Here is a 19,670-nt window from a genome sequence, read left to right as displayed (position 1 = left end):
TTAGCCAAACTTGTGGAATCTTGTAATCTTTGTGGATAACGTTTTTGCTGTTTTAGCCTATTCAATACACCTGTTATACTTTGTATTGCAAATAGAAACTATGTATCTGATGCATGAATGAAATAATGAATGAATGGGTGACTCTGAGCCTGTGTTGACTTATAAGACAAAAGTAGAAGGTACAAAATATAAGTCATATAAATAAAGAGAATAATATATACTGTACTGTACTGTATTGTATTTTATATCATACCCGGGCCGCGATAACGTTCGATAACGGGTTCCGGACCGGGCCGTACTTTACGGTACGGCCCGGTCCGGAACCCGTTATCGAACATTTCCATGGCTTCCATAAAACGATTCGAACGCGTTTCTCCCTAACAGCGTGTGCCGCTCTCGAAAATTCGAATACAGAATCCGGACGTTGGAACTGATGTTGTTGCATTTGAGGGTTTAGGGGCACCAACTTTTGGCTCATATTGCATTGAAAGGCGCGTTTTCTTGGGTGGGTATGATATAAATAAAATACAACACGGGGTATTCCGCATCGCCCTCGGTCCCGGCCCTCCCGCGAGTCGGATCGCCCTCCGGCCTGCGGCCGTCGGGCGATCCGACCCGCGGTCGGGCCGATACCTCGGGCGATACGGAATACCCCGTGTTGTATTCTATATGTATTGTATCTACAGTATATGATTGATATGTCTGCAAAGAATAAATTTTCAGATGTTTGAAAGAAACGACACCTTCCACTTAACCCCGTGGCCACTCGTTAAAAAAACGTTTACGAACATCCTAAAATAGCACCGGGAGATGACAAAATAAACGTCTGGATTGGTCAGCTGCTTTTGACAAGATTAACATGGATGACTTGACAACCAAACACCGCATCAACATGGTGTATTTTTAGCAAACAAATGCACCAGTAATATACAGACGGTACATACATAAACTACTTGGATTGTTAGGACATTTGATGTCATTTCATAAATCATTGTGTGCTCGCTCACACACCCTTTGGTTTTTACATTGACATATGCACGGAAATGCAAGAATGACTCGAGAAATGACCCCTACCCAAGTAAATCCCTCTCAACAATCACTCTTCTGCTACGAGTTCAACATACATATGAAAATAGATTTTTTTTTTACTTCTGGAAAATATTTTGTGTTTTCGAGACCTTCAAGTTAACACCATTTCCTATGTCAGACGTTTTGACCGCCTGTCATTCTGCATGTCAATCTTCCCCCACCCACGTGCCGTCAACCAACGCTGTTCGGACGTACAGACACACAAACCCACAGCTCAGCCACCCAAAACAATACTTCCGCACCCGCAAGCAAAAACATTAGGACTGAAAGGTTGTGAGGGTTTTGTTTACGTCATTCGAGGTACACTGACTGAAATGACCTTCGATAGCCCTGGAGTACTGGGTTGCCCCCCTCCCCACCCCGTTTACCGCGTTAGTAGGTCTTGAAAGCAGTCCTTAAGAGGGCACCAAACCTTAAGGCAATGTCTCCGTCTGGTTCTTAAGCCCGAATGGCGTTGCTTGTCGTGCATGATCAAGGCCAATCTAAATCTAAGTGCAAACTCTGGGGTCAGCCAAGGTGAAGGTCTTACAGCCAAAAGCAACGCAATTTTCTGTTTAGCATCACCCGTAGCCAAAGGAAATATACTACATAGTTTTGGATGCTGTGTACTGTATATTGAAATTAAGTGAGGGAAGGGATTTAGATTTCTAATCATAGTAGGGAGACAATCTCTATCTGATAGTTAACATGAAATTGGACAGTTAAGAAAAAGAAAATAGCAGATTTCTGTAACTTTTTTCTAGTCTCATATCTGTCTGCTTGTCACACTGGAGTGCATTCCAACTAGATGACAGCAAACCTAGCGGAACTAATGAGCATTGCACTTCATAGTGAAGCTGGATCCATGTGTATTACACGCACTCGACGCGTTTTCTTACTCGTACCTTCCCTTCACCATTGCATCACAGCAAGCGCACAAGAAATTACAGAACATTCAAAGGTTTGTATTTGTTGACAAAATAGCTTTGTATCCACACAAAACAAGTAATTGTGTATGTAAATAAATCTGTGGCCTGTATACTATGTTTATGTAATGTAAAACCTGGTATAAAATGTCTCTGAATGGCAAGTTTATGTTATGCTTTGGTGATCAAAGCAGAAAAATTCAAGCACTGTTTTTGTTCAAATTCCAAAGAGCTATTATGAAGAAAGAAGTGCCATATCAGGTTTCTTCGCAAGGGGGCATTCCTCGTTGGTCGCAAAGAGGCAAACTATATTCTACACAGATTTGGAGGAGCATAATATATAATACTATGGCAGGTCTCTAAAAAAATTGACATCTAACATCTTCAATTTTTTTCTTCTTCCTGTGATGTTGCTTGCTATAATGTTACTTGTCAGAATTTGTCGCCTGAGTATTGCTTTCATCAAGCAATGGGAACGAGGTTCGTGGTTACCAAGGTAACGGACAAAATGTTCTTCTCGTTCCCCTGATATTACAAGGGCAAAGACGTTCCCTACAAAATAGACTTTACTTTTGAATCGAATTCTCTCAAAACAAGTAATGGTATGAAATGTGTGTGAAAAATAGGGCCATTAAAGCCCTTTGTACCGTTAAACACAACATCAAACACGAGCCACACTCTGGCCAAAACGTCGTCCAACAAAAAAAGCGCGCGAAACAAAAGGCCAGATGTCTTGACTGTCAACAGAGAAGACAACCACTGTCAACATGTTCAATCTTGCTTGACACCGTGTTAGCATAGGCCGGATTGTTTGGACCAATCACAGTGAGGGTGTTGAGCCTTTTAGTGGACCGGTGTATATTGCAGTTCGGTGCAGCTTTGATAGTATGGTATGTAGGAGCCAGAGTGCATGCATGTCAGTACAAGTGCGGTTACCGTTCGATATGTAATTCCAAAGTACACCGCGTGTTGCCTACAGCCACACAACACCCACAAAAGTCTTTAAGATTTCTCAAAGAGTCTTCAAGACGCCCGGATGCCTTCTGCAGAAAGTGAGGATTTGAAGACACTAGGATGAAGCGAAGGGAACAGCAAAGCGGTAAGTAGCTTTTTCTGGAGTTCAGAATATTTAAAGATTCCGGGTTCGAATCCCTAGGCCGAATGTTTTGCCATTGGAAAAGTCGCTTTACACCCATTTTTCTTCATTCGATTCGGTGAAAATGAGTACCTAGCTTTGACCATGTTTGAGGAGAGCTACACTTAATAAGAATTTTAGAGATAAATCTAATATAGCTGATTTCACAATTTTCACTAGAGTGTTTCATTGTCATTCTCGTCTTATCTTGTTGATAAGAAAAGACTTTGCAAAATGCATTTTTCTACTTAAAACGCAGTAACAGCTACAAATCGGTTAAAGCTCACAACCGAAATACCACCCAAGCCCCGGTCTTGAGTTACCCTAGCGTAACCAACACGTTCTCTGTACGGTTGAATAGTCCCTGTGTCCCGTTGCTCGGCTCTGTGAATTCCGTACGCGTGTCAACAACGCGCTCGGCCTCATTGAGAGTCAAGGCATTACACATAGCCAGGGAAGCAAAGGGCGCGCATGGGGTGTTCGAGTACGTCCTTTTGTAATATGGCTCTTAGACAACCCCCCAAATTCATGGACATTTTTTTCTTTCGTCCAGTTCCACTTTGAAACAAAAAAAGGTCAATTAAGTTAAGTGTTAACTTTTTGCGTGTTCTGAAATCTGTTTGTTTTTTTTCTTCACAGAAATTACGTCTTCTAATTATCTTGTATCAATCTTCTTACACTATATCAAACCTTAACAGAAATGCGTCCTGCCAAAAGATGATAGAAAAAGGTCTTAAATGTGATTCCATGGACAATTTCTAAATCTCACACCGTGCCATGACCCCCTTTCATACCCTCTCACTACACAGTGAGTTATTTGCACTGGCATGTTGGCATAGCGGCCGTTGCTATCTTAGCTACGACCCCGAGTATGGCCCTGAAAACAAATTGTAGATAAAGAACTGCGCTTGTTTGTACCCGCACGATGTAGTCTTAATCAAATCGCGGAACGGCCAAAGTCTACATTCCGCGAGAAGAAAAAGGTATGCTTAGTTTCCTCATAATTCTGTAAAACTGTCATTTTGTCACTTTTAGTGTGACAGAAAGCAACATTTCTGGATGGCACAAGTTGAAACGACTCCTTTCTTTTAAAACGTGGTTGTTTGGGAGTTGCTGTGCTCGCCATTTTGTTTTCATGTTTTTGAGGCGAAAACTTCACCTTCATTGCCAATCTTTGGTACCCTACCTTTGCTTGTTTGAGATCAATTAGTACCTCGTGTGTAACGCTATGCTACATTGGGCATAAAAGAATTGTGTACAGCGAAGGGCCATTTGTTAAAACTGTCCTTAATTGGGTTTCTTGTTGCCATGTTGCAAATGAATAACATGAAGTTGTTATTCCACTTATTGATTAGACAAGAAACAGCTGTTTTAAAATGTCTGCCCCTCATCAGTAGTGTATATGTCAGGGATTGTGATCTGGTAGAATGCCTGAATGGCCAGCAGAGATCTCGTAGACATGTACGTGCAGAGATTGCGATCAAAATGGTAGGCATGTGTTAGGTTAAAACCCTATGGTCTCAAGTTAAAATCCTGAGTTTTAGTTCAATCTATTGATCTAAAGTGACATGAATCGAAGTCGAAATGTTTCTGTTATTATTTATTTATGTATCTTATATGTTACGGGGAGACAACGAGCAATCACAATTTGGGGGTCAAAGAAATACAGAAAGAAAGACTATCTTTTAGGCGAAATTACTACGATTGGGATCTCTACCGGTAGAATCGTCGATTCTACTAGAGCGCGCCATCTCTGCCCTGACTAATATATCCCAAGACAATGTTAAAAATATAACCTCCATTTTCATGGAGGTAATCATCCGAGGATTTCTGTCCTTTCTATTATTGCATCGACAAGCAAGGTTCTAGTTATTGTGTTTACTGCGTTACTATGGTGATGCCTTAAAGGGGCATTATGTAAGATTAACCAGAGTAGAAAGTAGATTTTCCTGTCTTTACATAGTTTGTTAAATCAACCTTATAACATAGTAACAATATTCTAGGAGGGTTTTTTGTTCACGACAGTAATTTTATCTGTGGGCCAAAATATTACAAAATGTACCTTTAAGCATTGAGCCGAGAGATTATAAATCAATCAGTAGTACTTGCACCTAAGTATTAGCGCTTGGTGGGAACTAGATTGGATCGAACATAGAATTAGGTCATGGATCCCGACACCAATGCTAAAGATATCAACCTCCCATGTGGTCTAGTGGTTAGGATTTGTGGCTTTCACCCACAAGGCCCGGGTTCGATTCCCGGCATGGGAAGCAAACTTTTTGCATGTTCTCTTTTTTTTTTAATGAAGACGTAATTCCATATGGAATATCAACATAGAAAACATTCACGTTTCATTCATTAGTACTTACAATACATAATATAGCAGCTAATTATATCAAGAAAGTGAAAAATGAACCTATAAGAAATGTGATATTCTAACAGCAGAACGCAAATTTCGCATTTACCATTTACACGTTTTGATTGACTATATCAACGCCCCTACCCCTCCTGGCTTTTCTAAATCATAAAGTGTTACACATACTACCGGCTCACATTACTGTCACGCAGTGTATTGCCATGCGACCGGTTGACATGAATCTGTTCGGGCCTATTGAAACTCAGTGCCCGTGACTATGACCCTTGTGGAGGCGTGACATTTAAGCCTTACAGTGGCATTTATCAATGTAGAACGACGAATAAACTATGGCCACGACTGGTCGAAGACCCCGTGTGGACAAAGTTCGGCGTTCCGAAAATGGTGGCCCCCAAAATGATCGTGAGTTTTCTAATCTTTAAGTCTACGAGCGGTTGTAATGACTTTAGAGTCGTAGTATCCATGTTTCAAGTACTAGTAGTTTGAACGAGCACAACCACAGTGTAAGATATTTAGAGTTACGATTTTGGTGTCGATCGTAGGGTTTTCAAGCAGGCTGTGACATAACCAACCACGACAAGGATCTAAGACAGACTTTTCCATAAGAAGACAGCTGAATTTCGTACGACCGATGCTCGACTGTGCCAAGAATACCATCAGTCAGATCGTACAACCTTCGTGCGACAAATGGGACCAGGCTAAAATAACAATCATCAAGAATCGATGAAGCAAACTAACATGGAATAGGCTGCATCTCTCTACTTTATACAACAATACCAAAGGAATTGTTTACTTCCTATAAGCAAATACATTTTACTCGGCCTTTTACCAGTGTTATTTTTGCTGAGTAGATCTTGTTTCCACACCCCCTATGTTCGCTAATGTGTAATCTCTTGTCTTATTGTTGACCAAACGTTTAGTACATACGCTGTACTGACGGCTTTTCTTCTGCCACAGTTTACCTACCCCTAAGATACTCCGACTTTTACATGCGTGGTCACGAAGGCTTTGTTAGAGCCAGAATAGTTCTGTGATTTGATTTAAACCCGGATTTGGGGCTTAAGACTAGCAGTTTGAAGTATTTACCTACAGGACAGTGTTTGTTTTATACTTAGGTGGGCTCGTAACGTTGTCTAACACGTGTCAGGTGTCAGAGGCGAAAGAATAGAGCACAAAATGTTCTTGCCGAAACCAAATCACCAAGACAAACAACCAACACGAGACGCCACAAAGGCATATGGCGTGTCCAGACCAAAAGAGGAGAATGGTCTCTATATATAGGATATAGAATAGGATATAGGCGTTCTCAGTTGAAACTCTCGTCTACAAGTGTCAAAACATAGGTATTGGATTTGTGTACTGTAAAGTACTAGTATAATACTACATGTAGTACATGTATTTCGTCCAGGACAAAAATTTTCGTCACCAGCTATGTAATTTTCACGCCAGTTTTACTTTGTTTACATTGTTTGTTTGTTTGTTTATTTGTTTTTGCCAGGTCGCACAGGGAGAATGGAGCGTACCACAACACGTCACATACCACAAGTTGTCGGCTTCCCCTCCTACGTGCCCAGTGCTGTACAGAACCCTAAAAGGGAAGAGCGACCTCTGGTGGAAGCTAGCAACATTGCATCACGGGACTGGTCTTCAAGGAAGCGGTCCAGTCGCCATGCCCGTCCGAAACAACTTCTACCTCAGCGATCACAGGGTTTACAAAGAACCTACACGTCAGCTGTGTACGCATCCGATTTTCTCCGTCGGTGTAACGAAATGAGAAAAAGCGGTCTACTTTGCGACGTGAAAATTCGCTCGGGAAGGAAGATCTTTCCGGCACACAGAATACTACTAGCTGTTGCATCGGACAAACTTGGATTCGAACTGGAAAAGATCCCGCAATCTACAACACAAGTAGAGTGGGCTTCACCACTGTGGAAAGACGTTAGCTGCTCCGCAGTACAGAGCCTACTTGACTTCATATACACCTCCAGAGTCGTCTTAGATTCTGACAGCTTCCAAGATCTTAAGATCTTAGCATCCCGTCTTCAGATAGAACCTCTGGTCGAAGTGTGTCAAAACTTCAGTTCCCAAAAGTCTCGGAGTATGACTTTCACGACGAGCCACGGAAGTTACGTGTTGGAGAAGTTATGTGCAATGAGGCATGACGGGAAGTTCTGTGACGTCATCCTGGAAGCTAGCGGTCAAACTCTCGCGGCGCACAAGCTAGTTCTCGTGATATTTAGCGACTACTTTCGCGCCATGTTTACGGCTGGAATGGTAGAGGCGAACAGTGGGAAAGTACAGCTAGTAGGAGTGCACTTTTCCAGTCTACAGACAGTAGTCGCTTTTGCGTATACCTCGAAGATAACACTGTCAATGGACAATGTAGAAAATGTAGTTGATCTGAGTTTCTACCTGCAATGTGCAATACTCACAAACCTTTGCAGTGATTTCTTGCTGTCGAACATCACTATTTCAACCTGTGCCAAGATATCGAAAGTTGCCAGCGATTATCACATGATGATGGTCCAGGGACGGGTGGACAAATTTCTCGCCGAAAACTTTGCAACTTTCGTCCAAACGGAGGCTTTTCTAAACCTTCCCATGTTCAAGGTCGCATGTCTTTTGATGAGTAACTCATTGAATGTCAAAGAAGAGGATATCTTTGAAGCGGCGCTGAAGTGGCTTTGTTACAAAAAAGATCGTCTCGAGTTCACCAACTCCATCATGAAACACATTCGGTTTCCTCTCATGCAAAACGCGTACCTAGAAAAGAACGTCGCGACCTCTAGCGTAGTGTACGGGAACAGCAGTTGCCAACTGAAGCTTCAGGAAGCTCTATGTTATCACAGGGAGCAACACTCACAGCCATTACAGCAGAGCGCTTGTACCAAACCTAGGGCACTACACGAATGCCTTCTTGCCATTGGAGGAATCAAGTCACGTGATGGGCGAGGAAGAACCAATAAAGTGCAATATCTCAACCCCCTCACGTCCCGCTGGACAACACTGACTACGGCGAAGGACTGTTTGACTCATCGCGCAGTGGCGGTGCTGAATAATTTCGTGTATCTAATTGGAGGTGAGGCCAACAAGAGTTCCCGGTCGGCGTCGAGCACCTGTTGGCGGTACGACCCCAGGTTCAACAGCTGGCTGCAGGTGGCGCCGCTTCAACAGCCACGTGCAGACTTCTGCGCATGCGTCCTAGACGAGAAAGTTTACGCCATCGGAGGAAGAAACGCTAAAGGCGAGCTGTCCTCGGTCGAAGTTTTCTGTCCTCCATCGAATACATGGCAGAACACCGCGCCGTTGAACGTTAAATCTCTCTACGGACACGCAGGCGCAACACTCGACAAGACAGTTTTCATTTCCGGCGGAAGTGTAGGATGGGAGCACCAGGATGCACTGCGAAGCTTCTCGCCTAAGGACCGGAAATGGATCAATATGGCGCCCATGCAAATTGCCCGCACCTTCCACCGCATGGTGGCTTTGGGCGGGAAACTCTACGTCTTGGGAGGAACTTTCTTATCTCCAGCAAAAGTCTTAAAGACATCGGCAACCGTGGAGAGGTATGACCCAAACGTGGACCAGTGGACTATGGTGGAAGACATGTTGGTTCCGATGTCAGAACCCGGATGTACGACCCTGGAAGGTAGAATCTATCTCCTCGGAGGTCTCACCCGGAACACGGCCTCCCGAGCGGGGGTGGAGACGCTCTCGGACGTGCAGAGCTACGACCCCGACAGGGACGCCTGGAAGCCTGCCTTGGACTTACCCGAGGCGTGGACGGGAGTGTCCTGCTGTGCTTTACTGCTGCCACACAGAATACTGAAAGGGGACCACTTCACAAGTTGATCTATTTCGCCATAGAGAATTAACAGATTGGTGAAATGTAGTTTCAATTCAAAGACACTGAGGAAACATTTTTAAACCAAAAATATTCTTCTTCTTGCAAATCTCAATGAAAAGTTACCTGCAGTACCAGATCACATAACTCAGTATGAAACTTGTTGAATCGACTAAGTAATGGAATAATACTCTCAGACATGACACTGTGTGTGTGTGTCAACGAGGTGTCAAACCAAAATAAAACACAAAAATATACAGAAAGTTGCGGAATTTGATGTCGTAATCTTGTATTCAACTGTGTCATCACTTACTTACTAGTACCATAGAGCTAAATAATGGTGGTTGAGAAACTTTTAGGTGGACGTAGCAAAGGCTTTCAGGCAAAATGGTCCCCGACAAGTCTGCTTTCTGAGGCACTTGCAATGGAAATAGCACACATTGTTTCCATAACTACACCAGTAGTCCCGCCCATGCCACTGGCACTGTAAGCAACACATTTACCACCGAAACCAAAATTTTAAAATTTCGACAAGCAAAATGATGGACGCGTTCAACTAGTCACGTGACGCCACTCTACCAAACGTTGGTAAATTGTCCCGAGTATGCAAATGAGACTTGCTGGAGAGCCGGATCCCGTCCGTGACCAGACACGCGTTTATTTTCCATTTTCAGATGGCTCGCCGATGCGCTTTTCCTTTAAGCTCGCTTTGTGGACACTCAGCACGGCTACAGCCTCATCAACCTGGAACATGTAAACGTAGTGACGTCAGCATACAAACAAGAAGTCGATATCGTCCCTCAGAAGCCATCGTTGCAAATGTCTTTTTGACCTTGAAGTTGAAGTAATCACATCTGATGTTTAAACAATTGCATTCAACAATTCTGAGTGTAAAAGTTAGCCTCACAATGTTTACTATATGAACGTTTTAGTAGTTTTTATAAAACGCTCTTTGATTCTTGGACAGAAGAAATTCTGTGTACACACCTTAGCGTTCAGATCCTCACGATTGTCCAACATTTTCAGCAGCTCGTCGTTGACGATTTCCAGCAGCATGCCGGTGATCTTACCGGCAAGTTTAGGATGTGACACCTAGGAACGAGAGACAGACAGTTAAAATGAATTTCATTGTCCACAGATACATACGGTATAATCCTCAAGGGCATTTGAATCAGAATGTTACGTGCAGAACTGAACCGGGACGGGGGGCGTTACCGACTTCCAACCACATTGGACCACTGCTGCTAACGCCACACTTTCGTAAGTTGTTCAATCTGGTTTTAATTTTACCTGGACGATTGGAAAGATCCGTTCCCCCAACATTTGCTTTTGCTCCTGAGGCGGCAAAGTGGATAAGATGGCGGCCGTCAGGGGTTCTTCTTCTTCTTTCTCTGCAAACTGGCCGATGGTCTGCTGTTTCTCCTATTGCCAGAAACATTTAACACAGTTAGGCATAGCTGACATGGCATAATAGACCCTCAGACTGAAGCAACTTTAATAGTTTGTTCAAACTGACATAGAATCCAATGATCGTACGAGACAAACTCACCAGTCCAGTATAGAGCTGGAGAGAGCCTTGCCACAGGGAGAAAGCCGGGTAGACTGGGTCTGTGAACGTGGTCTTGTGTGTGTAGATGACGGTTCTTCTGTCCGCATCATGTACGCTGATTTGCCCGGCGTCGTAGTCCAAGAGCACGCCGATCTTGGACGGCACGGTGTCCGCTTCTGTGCGGAAGATGGTCACCTCGTTGTGATGAAACGTCTGCGTCTTCTCGTGTTGGACGAACGCCCATGACTTGGTGGTGTCCCGGATGTCCCTGTCTCTGGGCATGCTCGCGTAGGCGACACCAACGGCGTAGTGGGAGCCAGCGCCGCCTGTAGACACTTCCCAGTACTGCCGGCCGCTGGTGACTTGTTTGTCTCCCAAAACTGTGTTCCCATCGGTGAATCTCGCCGGTGAACCGCTCGGCTTGTCCCCAGGGGCTGCTACCGTCACGCGTGTATTTTGGCCGGAAAATGCGAGAAACCGTCCTGCCGTTTTCGGATCGAACCTGAACTTGAACCCCTTCCCTTCCGTAGCCAGGCAGGTTACACTCGGCTGTGATGACCCAGCTACATTTCTTGCTCGAATCTCAAACCTGTATACTGTAGCAGGCTTCAAATGCGTGGCCGTGAACGAGCAGGCATGCACAACTGCGGCCACTTGACGGTCTTCAAGCGTGTATCGTACCTGATACTCATCAGCGTTGTAGACAGCTTGCCAGACAATGTTGACTTCTTCCATAGACGCACTGCAAAGATCATGCAAGATTGTTGGCTGCACAGGTGGTTGTTGGGCACTAGGAGGCGCTCCTATGAAAGGCGGACACGTTGCGACCTGTTGTTGGCCGCTGGGCGGCGCTCCAACGAGAGGGGGGCAAGTAGAGACCGGCTGTTGGGCGCTAGGGGCTGCTCCTACAAAAGGAGGACACGTCGCGACGGGTACATTCTGAAGATAGCCCCCGTGAGCAAGCGATGATACGGGTTGTCCTTGGACTTGACTTGGGGGTTGACGGATCTTAAATGTTCCTTGGTACCCTTGCGGCGGGCATGTGCACTGCACTGCAGGTACTGTGTTGAACCCTGGTGCTGAAGTCGAGGGATATGCATGAAAAGGGGGCCCGTGAACAACAGGAAAACCTGCTGTAGCTAACGGCGCATGCTGCTGTATATATGGACTCATAGCTCTGGGGAAACCATGCGGGGAAGGAAACATTGTAGGGATATACCTCTTGTATATGTTTATGTTTTCTACAACCTGTTTTTGCTGACTGAAGTCAACGGTTAGCTTGTCAATGGAGCACGAGACGTTCTCGATATTCATGCCAAATATTGGAACCATTCTGTGGATCTCGGCCATAACCGACACCGATGACTGCAGAAAATTAGCATGGTCTGTTTCGTGGAGTAAGTCTTCGGCCTTGCTCAGCGACGCATGCGCCTTGGGGATGTTGTCCTGAACATCTCGTATCAGTCTCGCGAGATTTGTCGTGTCGACATTGCTGGCTTCCGCCACCTGGCGGTCCATCTCGGTATTACGCTTGCTGATGCGGTCGACCAAGTCGTCGCATTCCTTCTCGATCCTGGACTTCAGTTCCGCGGCGCTACAAAACAAAAAAGTATTATTATATTTATTGAGGAGAAAATATGCATATAGACTAATAAATGTACACTAATGAATTTCCTACGATATATGGACTTGCGTTGAAGTTACAAAGCAAACGCAAATATGTAATAGACATATGAAATTATAATGATTGGCAAGCAAACAATTGTACCTGGTTTTAACACTCTCTTGTTTCTCCTGAAGCCTCCGGACCTTCTCCTCCCCATGTGTCAACCACGCCCCCATGCGGTCCACCCAGGCCTGCAGCTCGGCCCGTCTCTGGGAGAACACCTCCTCCAGGGCCGCCATGTTGTGCTGCTTATGTCTGCCCACCTTCTCACACAGCAGACAGACGGGAGTCTGGTCCTGCACACAGTACATCTCCACTGGTTTGCTGGGGTGGTCGGGGCACATCACGGTCTGGGGGTGTTAATGAAATAAAATCAGTTACATCTTTTGATACAACTGCGCATGCAAGAAAAACATCTAAATATTTATTTTTCAACAAAGAGTTGGTCCTTGTCAAGTTGTAGTGAACTGCTTCTTTTGGAACATGGCCTTTCGGAAAATGACGTCAGTATTGGGTCAGAGGTGTTTGGAAGTCTGTATCGGCCCCCGGCCGTCCTGGTGTGAAAATAGAGGGCCGTTATACTATAGTTATGGTCATACAAATCATAAGGGCCAGATATTGTACGTTTTGAGTTTTTTTAGCGTTCAGTCTTTGTAGATTAAATCGTTCGTACCTTTTTAAACGAAGGCCGTGGGTTGATGAGCTTGTGTTCGGAAAACGGTGGGCGTGGTGGGTGGGTTAGAGCCAGACACGGTTCACAGTACCGTACCGCGCAGACCGTGCAGGTTTTAACGGCTACTCTAGGGGAATCCTCTTCACAAAGCTGGCAGAGAAGTTGGGGCTGTTCCTCGGTACCATTGCTTGTGAACTCTTTGCATCTGTAATAAAACAAAAATAACGTTGTATCAATAGACGCAAGGGCGACATAAGATAGCATGTATGACAAAATGGGAATAGATTATATCAGTGTACGTCAACAGAATACCCCCTAACACGTTAGTACTAACCTCTCTCTCAAAGTTGTACATTTCCTTTTAATAATTCCGAAACTATAGCCTTCTCTTCTACAAATCTAATATACATCCTTACCTGTTCTCAATGGCCGATGCCTGAGAGTTACACCACAGTTCGTCCACTGAGCTCTGTCCATCCGAGAGGACAGGATCCTCGCACGAGGGGCAGGGGGAGTTGGTCGTCATGTCCTCGGGGGCAGGCTCACTTGTTACCGAACAGGATTCTCCCTCTGTGCCGTCGGTTCCCTCCATTGTGTGCTCTGTTTACAAAGACAACACAAAAGTTTCGATGATAGTTTGGACACTACACTGTCAACATTCACACAGCGTTCCTCTTGCTAGTGAAACTGTTGTTCAACTAGAAGAGCATAACCAGCGATAACTAGTGATAACTAGTAACCAGTGATAACTAGTTTGCTAGACTTGTCCTTCTAGTCGACCTGTTGCCAGTGTTGGTGTATACGGTCGATGTTTAACGTTCGTTATTGCTATGGTAACTGCTATTGCGCAAGGGATGTACTATAGAACAGTAGCTGTAACGACAAAAGCGTTCTACAACAAGTAGACCATTGAGAAATCGAAGATCTCTGACTCTCACTTCCAACTATCTTTCATACGGCAACAGACATGAATATAACAGAAAATGAAGACCAACCAACACAAGAAACGTTAGATTTTGGCCCATTTTGGCCCGCCCAATTCGACCTTCCTGTCAGTCTGCGGTTACACAATTCCCCCTCACTTTCTGTCACTAGCTTAGCTGAATTCAACTATTTCTCTAACCCCGGATGCACAAGCAAAGGGGCAACACCGAAAACAAAACCTCCGTGCACGGAGGCAGCAGGGCCACATTGGAATGGCACCTCCACTTAGACATGATGTAACACATTACACACATTAAACTTAGGTAAATACCTTACCTACTCTGTTATAGCTATCGTATAAACTTGAAGTACCACATACGTGTCTCACCTGAGTCTTTTTTGTCCGTTTTTTCTATGTCTTTTTTAGTTTCGGGATCAATATTGGGAAAGCTGACAAACAACCGAAACTTCGCGAACAGTCAGAAACTTCCGGGTTCCCATGAGCCTTTGCGGTGGTTCATGACTTGCCGATCGAGTCAAGTCGGCTGCTCTTTTCAACCCCACCACTTTTTGACTGAGAGACTCGTACTAACTGAACAGTACGTAACTACGTATCAAGCAAGGATATCGCTATAATATTTTGCACAACGTGTTAAACAATTCTTAGCTTTTCATATCGTGGAACTATCAAAGTAACTTACAAGCTATTTACAGGTGTTAATCAATCATTAGCTTTCCATATCGTAGAACTAGCAAAGTAACTTACAAGCTAGTTACAACCATGTATACGGTGCGGGCACATTCATCGTAGAATGTCGTGCGATTTTGTAGTCCTAGGATGTTCAAGTGGATTTTGACAGTCTGCTTACAAGGTTCAAAGACGGTCTTTTCCACAACAAGACACCTGAAATTTGTACGACACTTGCACGAATGCCCTCAGTTTGAGATCGTACAATGATCGTACGACGAAGGTGACCGGTTAACCTTACACATGCATGTAAACAGTAAAATCTGATTTTCAGTGCATGTGGGCCTTACTAACCTTACATGAACATTTGCTAAAGTCTGATGAGAATTATATGTATAGGAAGAGCAAGCAAAGCCTAACCGCTACACTTTGCTCTTGTTGTTGTAAAGTTGTTTTTAAGATGGTAGACCCAGATCTCTTGTAACACTATATCTCGCTATCCAGCGCTCTACTCAGCTACGATACCCTGCCTTGAATTTAATTTTGTGTCTGTAGAACACTTCAAATGCAAAGCTGGGTTATCCATTTCGGAAAAAAATCAAACATCAATATATCAGTCTATATAGAATCGTTTATCACCATGGAGACCACGGTCAGTTTGTCTTGTAGATTGCCACAATGCGCAGGTAAACTTAATTTGGCATTGAAAGAGACCTTAGAAATCTGATCAGACCGCCTATAATGGGCGGCGCTCACCTTTTGTTCGTCATGTTTTCGTTGAAAGTTTGAGACTTTTAAAAAGTGACTGCCCGCGCGTTTGACCACAGATGGGGGGGGCATCGACTGTGGCAGACTGCCTTTTTTATGGAAGCTGGCTGAATGTGACAGCAACGGTAGCCTCGCTTTGGTATACAACCTCAAGCGCGTTCCCGTTAGAATGTGCTCATGCGAGAGTACATTTCAACATGGCGGCCGTACTTCAAAAATGTCTCAGTTGTGCCTTATTTTCCGCTCTACAGACTATTGAATAGAACATAATGGAAGGCCTGGAGAAGGAACTGACATGTCCGGTGTGTTTGGAGCTGTTCGTCTGTCCAGTACAGCTGCCGTGTAACCACAACCTGTGTCACAGGTATGCTACAGAACACACCTTTCTTGCACATTTTGAAAAAAATGCTAATTAGTACTGTGATGCATTATGGGTTGTATGTCAAAGTGGCCATTCATTCTACAACTTTGACATATTGCCCATAATGCATCGCAATGTGCATGCGCAGTCGGAACATACACCGACGGATTGTTTTCATCGCCAAAGAGTTGAAAAAAAAAACAAGTGATGAGATTTGTTTCTACAGGTGTGCAGAAGTCTTTCTTCAGACTGAGAGTGAGTCAGCAAAAAACGAAAGAGAGGTAGCGGCTTGTTCTTCACCAAGTGCACAAGCGCCTGGCCCTGGAAACTTAACACATAGCTTCATCTGTCCGACGTGCCGGAAAGATGTCCCCCTGGACGCACGGGGTCTGGATGGACTGAGGAAGAACTCACTGTTGCAGAATATTGTGGAAAGGTGCAGCTATAGCTAGTTTTCCATCTTTGTCTCATTCTTTACTTGTCCTTAGACAATCTAGAGATGGCATTTCAGCGCCAAGGACACTACCATGTTAGATGTAGGGGTGTGCAGTAGTATCTCTGGAGGTGCCGATCTTTCTACAGATGGATTTAAAACATCTATTGAAAACATCTACTAAACTATAATGTTCTATTTCATCGGTATGCTGGTTTTTGGCGACGCCTTAGGGATGAGCCTAATAGTACACCCATGCGTAGTGAACAATTGTTGCATGTTGAGGTCAATATTGCATGAGAACACAGATAATGTTGAACATGACAACAGTACCAATCTAATATAACATTGATTTTACTATGTGTTTTTAAACATTTGAAGGTACAAGAAAATGAAGAGTACTTCGGACTCTGCCGTGAATGAAGTTCCCTGTCAGCTTTGTAAGCCCGACCGCCCACAAGTGGCCTTCAGAAGCTGTCTAGACTGCAGAGCGTCCTACTGCGAGGAGTGTCTTGCCATGACCCATCCTCAACACCCGCCATTTTCGGAGCACAAAATTGTTGATCCAAGAACTTCTTTTGAAGAGGTGAGATGCTAAGAATTTTATAAACACATTCCTTGAATTAAGTCTAGTACCTTAGTTTGCCCACACACTTCTGTGGCAAGAACATCAGCATGTAACAAGAAATCTCAGACTTCTGGTAAGGAGTTGTGTACCATGACCTTCAGGTACACAAACCTCCGGAAGTGTTTTGGGATGTAATCTAATCGGGCATTACGTCAGTTCCTCAAAGCACGTGCTAGATGCAGGTGACTTCCCTATCAATGAACTGTCAAAATCACCTCCCACCCACTATAAAACTGATAGCAATTAGGGCCGACAGACACATAAACTCAGCCACCCAAAACAATACTTCCGTACCAAGAAGTAAATACATGTATGACTTTTTTTGTTAAAACAGCCCTCACAGACCGTGATGTGCCCCGACCACCCCAGCAAACCAGTGGAGATGTACTGTGTGCAGGACCAGACTCCCGTCTGTCTGCTGTGTGAGAAGGTGGGCAGACACAAGCAGCACAACATGGCGGCCCTGGAGGAGGTGTTCTCCCAGAGACGGGCCGAACTGCAGGGCGGAGTGGACCGGCTTGAGGAGTGGTTGACAGAAGTGGAGGAGAGCTTGATAGATCTGGTGGTGACACGGAAATACATGGAATGGAGGTAAGATAAGAACAGAACGATTTCCGGTCAGTGTTGGAAGAAATAGTATTTTTTTACGTATTTTATGTCATCCGCCCGTACATTTTTGCCATATCAAATCTCTGCCATATATAATTAGAATAAAGTTGGTATTGCGCTAAGTCATGTGGTGACGGTTTCTAGCTATAGTTTGATATCTAGTAGTATTGATTACTACGCATACCCGGGCATTCAAATAGATCTAGAAATTCCAGTACGGTTCCAAAAATCCTTGCATAATGATTTCATGCTGTCTTATTAGGTTCGTCCCTTAGGCGTCACCAAAAACAGTTGTATCAGTACTTCGTAGCATTTAACTGTAAATTGTCTGCAACTGTGTCATTTTCAGTGCTGCAAAGTTGAAGGACGCCATAGAACAAGAGTGTGAGGCCCTTCACGAGGTGATTCGGCAGCGCGCTGCAGAGATGAGCCGCCAGGTGTCGCTCGTGAGCGAAAAGGACGTGGCGCGTGTGCAACCAGAGATAGACAGGATAGAAGATAACATGCAGCAGTCGCGCACAGCCATAGCGTACGCACAGGAAGCGCTGAAGGAAACAGACCACGGCTGCTTCCTACAAAATGTAGACTTCTTCATGAGCAAAATCAACATTTCGTTCGATGACTTTATTTATCCTGCAGCTGACCAAATCGAATGCGATGTCGAAAACTTGAAAGTTGACTTGAGCCAAAAGAAAGAACAGTTAAAAGCAATCGACTTCGGTGCTCCTCCCAAAGCTCCAGTAATCCTTTATGATGAATGCAGGTACACAACAGACAAAGTTTACATCAAGTGGCAGCTTGGGAATAATACTGATGAATACTACGTCGAATACGATGTAAACAATGTTCACATGACTGCCACTGTCAAAGGCGACTGCTTCACTGCCAAATGCTTAGCACCGGGAACGACCTACACGTTTGTAGTGAGGTCAAGAAATATGACTGGGTACTCTCCTATCAGCAGAGTTCAGTTAGTGACAAAACAGGCTCCTACGTGTCAGAATGTCTCGACCACAAGTCAGCCACAGTATCAACCGAAACCGTTCACATTTGAACTATGTTACTTCGCCTGCAGTTACGGCCTTGAACTACTCGACGACCACACTCGTGTCAGAGTGGCAGATACAGGACCTGGCTGTCACACAGCTTTAGGAAACAGACCTATCTCGTACGGCAAACACTACTGGGAGGTCAGTGTAAAGAGTAGACACTACAACATTGGTGTCGCCTATGGAGATATGCCTACCGACAGGGCCCTCTTTGCAACTTCAATGTCATGGGCACTTGAGTGTTGTAACAAGTCAGGAAGATTCACTATTGCGCATAACGGAAAACCATATGCCGCATTTAACTACTATAAGCCGAAGCCAAGAAGGATTGGTGTTCTTCTTGACTACGACAATTGCAGACTTTATTTTTTCAATGCAGTAACCAAGGAGCACCTTGGCACGTTGTCCAAGTGGAACTACACAGAGTCGCTATACCCAGCTTTCACGTTATGGAGTGGTGAACTGACAATCCACACTGGTTTGAGCTGTCCGTATTGAATGCTGTCGTCGAATTCGTAGTGAATTCAGAAAATCGGAGATTTCAGAATCATTTTTAAGCTCACCCCTTTTCCTGTGTCTGACCTTTTGACCTCCTGTCTTTCGGTCTGTCAATCTTCCTCACACACGTGCTAGCAACCTACATTGTCTGAGCTTATTGTGTATGATATATTTGATACATTGAGATATTTTTAAACAGATTCAATGTACTGTGCAGCTTTGTTTACCTTGTCGTTAAATGTCATTAAAAGCAATTCTCTTATACCTTGAGTTCTGTTCGTGGACAATTGGTGAAGAACCAAACTGGCAAAGTCACCATAATTAATATGCAATTTTACAAAATCCTCTAAGGGGCGCTTTTTCACAATTGCTCCAATGTTTCTCTCATCCGTAAAACGCACCCATGTAAGAGACTGCGTTTGAGACTGCATTGCTCTATGTCCCCATAGACTAGTCCAGGTAACGGGACAACAAGCC

General features: G+C 44.3%; 3 protein-coding genes and 1 non-coding gene across 4 annotated transcripts; 3 read left to right on the top strand and 1 right to left on the bottom strand.

Annotated features, from left to right (window-relative positions):
* The first annotated feature begins 3,951 nt into the window (after positions 1-3,951).
* LOC109478950 (kelch-like protein 26) lies at positions 3,952-9,611 on the top strand. Its single transcript, XM_019780767.1, has 2 exons — positions 3,952-4,112; positions 7,002-9,611. Exon 2 carries the CDS (start codon positions 7,016-7,018, stop codon positions 9,353-9,355), a length of 2,340 nt encoding a protein of 779 aa, XP_019636326.1. The 5' UTR covers positions 3,952-4,112; positions 7,002-7,015; the 3' UTR covers positions 9,356-9,611.
* Positions 5,328-5,399, top strand: Trnae-uuc. Its single transcript has one exon. It is a non-coding gene; the product is annotated as a tRNA-Glu (tRNA).
* An 8-nt stretch (positions 9,612-9,619) lies between the features above and the next one.
* Positions 9,620-14,019, bottom strand: LOC109478946 (E3 ubiquitin-protein ligase Midline-1-like). Its single transcript, XM_019780761.1, has 7 exons — positions 13,652-14,019; positions 13,236-13,440; positions 12,665-12,912; positions 10,897-12,490; positions 10,638-10,769; positions 10,335-10,439; positions 9,620-10,091 (listed from the first exon to the last, which is right to left on the bottom strand). The coding sequence occupies exons 1-7, from the start codon at positions 13,825-13,827 to the stop codon at positions 10,005-10,007; spliced, it is 2,547 nt and encodes an 848-aa protein (XP_019636320.1). The 5' UTR covers positions 13,828-14,019; the 3' UTR covers positions 9,620-10,004.
* Positions 14,020-15,884: 1,865 nt separating this feature from the next.
* On the top strand, positions 15,885-18,798 carry LOC109478897 (E3 ubiquitin-protein ligase TRIM36-like). The gene is made up of 5 exons (XM_019780707.1): positions 15,885-15,979; positions 16,791-16,995; positions 17,372-17,628; positions 17,996-18,243; positions 18,722-18,798. Exons 1-5 carry the CDS (start codon positions 15,885-15,887, stop codon positions 18,796-18,798), a joined length of 882 nt encoding a protein of 293 aa, XP_019636266.1.
* The last annotated feature ends 872 nt before the right edge of the window (positions 18,799-19,670 follow it).

This window comes from Branchiostoma belcheri, unplaced genomic scaffold (genome assembly GCF_001625305.1).
Source record: "Branchiostoma belcheri isolate BF01 breed outbred unplaced genomic scaffold, Haploidv18h27 scaffold46, whole genome shotgun sequence".
Classification (NCBI taxonomy): domain Eukaryota; kingdom Metazoa; phylum Chordata; class Leptocardii; order Amphioxiformes; family Branchiostomatidae; genus Branchiostoma; species Branchiostoma belcheri.
The sequence above is the reverse complement of the archived record's forward strand: the minus strand, read 5'-3'. Positions and strand labels throughout refer to the sequence as shown.

Bases quoted from the DNA above. Each gene is read 5' to 3' on its own strand.
- LOC109478950 (XM_019780767.1), top strand. From the start codon at position 7,016: ATGGAGCGTACCACAACACGTCACATACCACAAGTTGTCGGCTTCCCC.
- LOC109478946 (XM_019780761.1), bottom strand. From the start codon at position 13,827: ATGGAGGGAACCGACGGCACAGAGGGAGAATCCTGTTCGGTAACAAGT. The intron at 12,913-13,235 runs GTACGAACGATT...TAACACCCCCAG, and splicing joins CACGGCCTTCGTTTAAAAAG to ACCGTGATGTGCCCCGACCA. The intron at 12,491-12,664 runs GTACAATTGTTT...TTTGTTTTGTAG, and splicing joins CAAGAGAGTGTTAAAACCAG to CGCCGCGGAACTGAAGTCCA.
- LOC109478897 (XM_019780707.1), top strand. From the start codon at position 15,885: ATGGAAGGCCTGGAGAAGGAACTGACATGTCCGGTGTGTTTGGAGCTG. The intron at 17,629-17,995 runs GTAAGATAAGAA...TGTCATTTTCAG, and splicing joins CGGAAATACATGGAATGGAG to TGCTGCAAAGTTGAAGGACG. The intron at 18,244-18,721 runs GCAAAATCAACA...CTTCGCCTGCAG, and splicing joins AAATGTAGACTTCTTCATGA to TTACGGCCTTGAACTACTCG.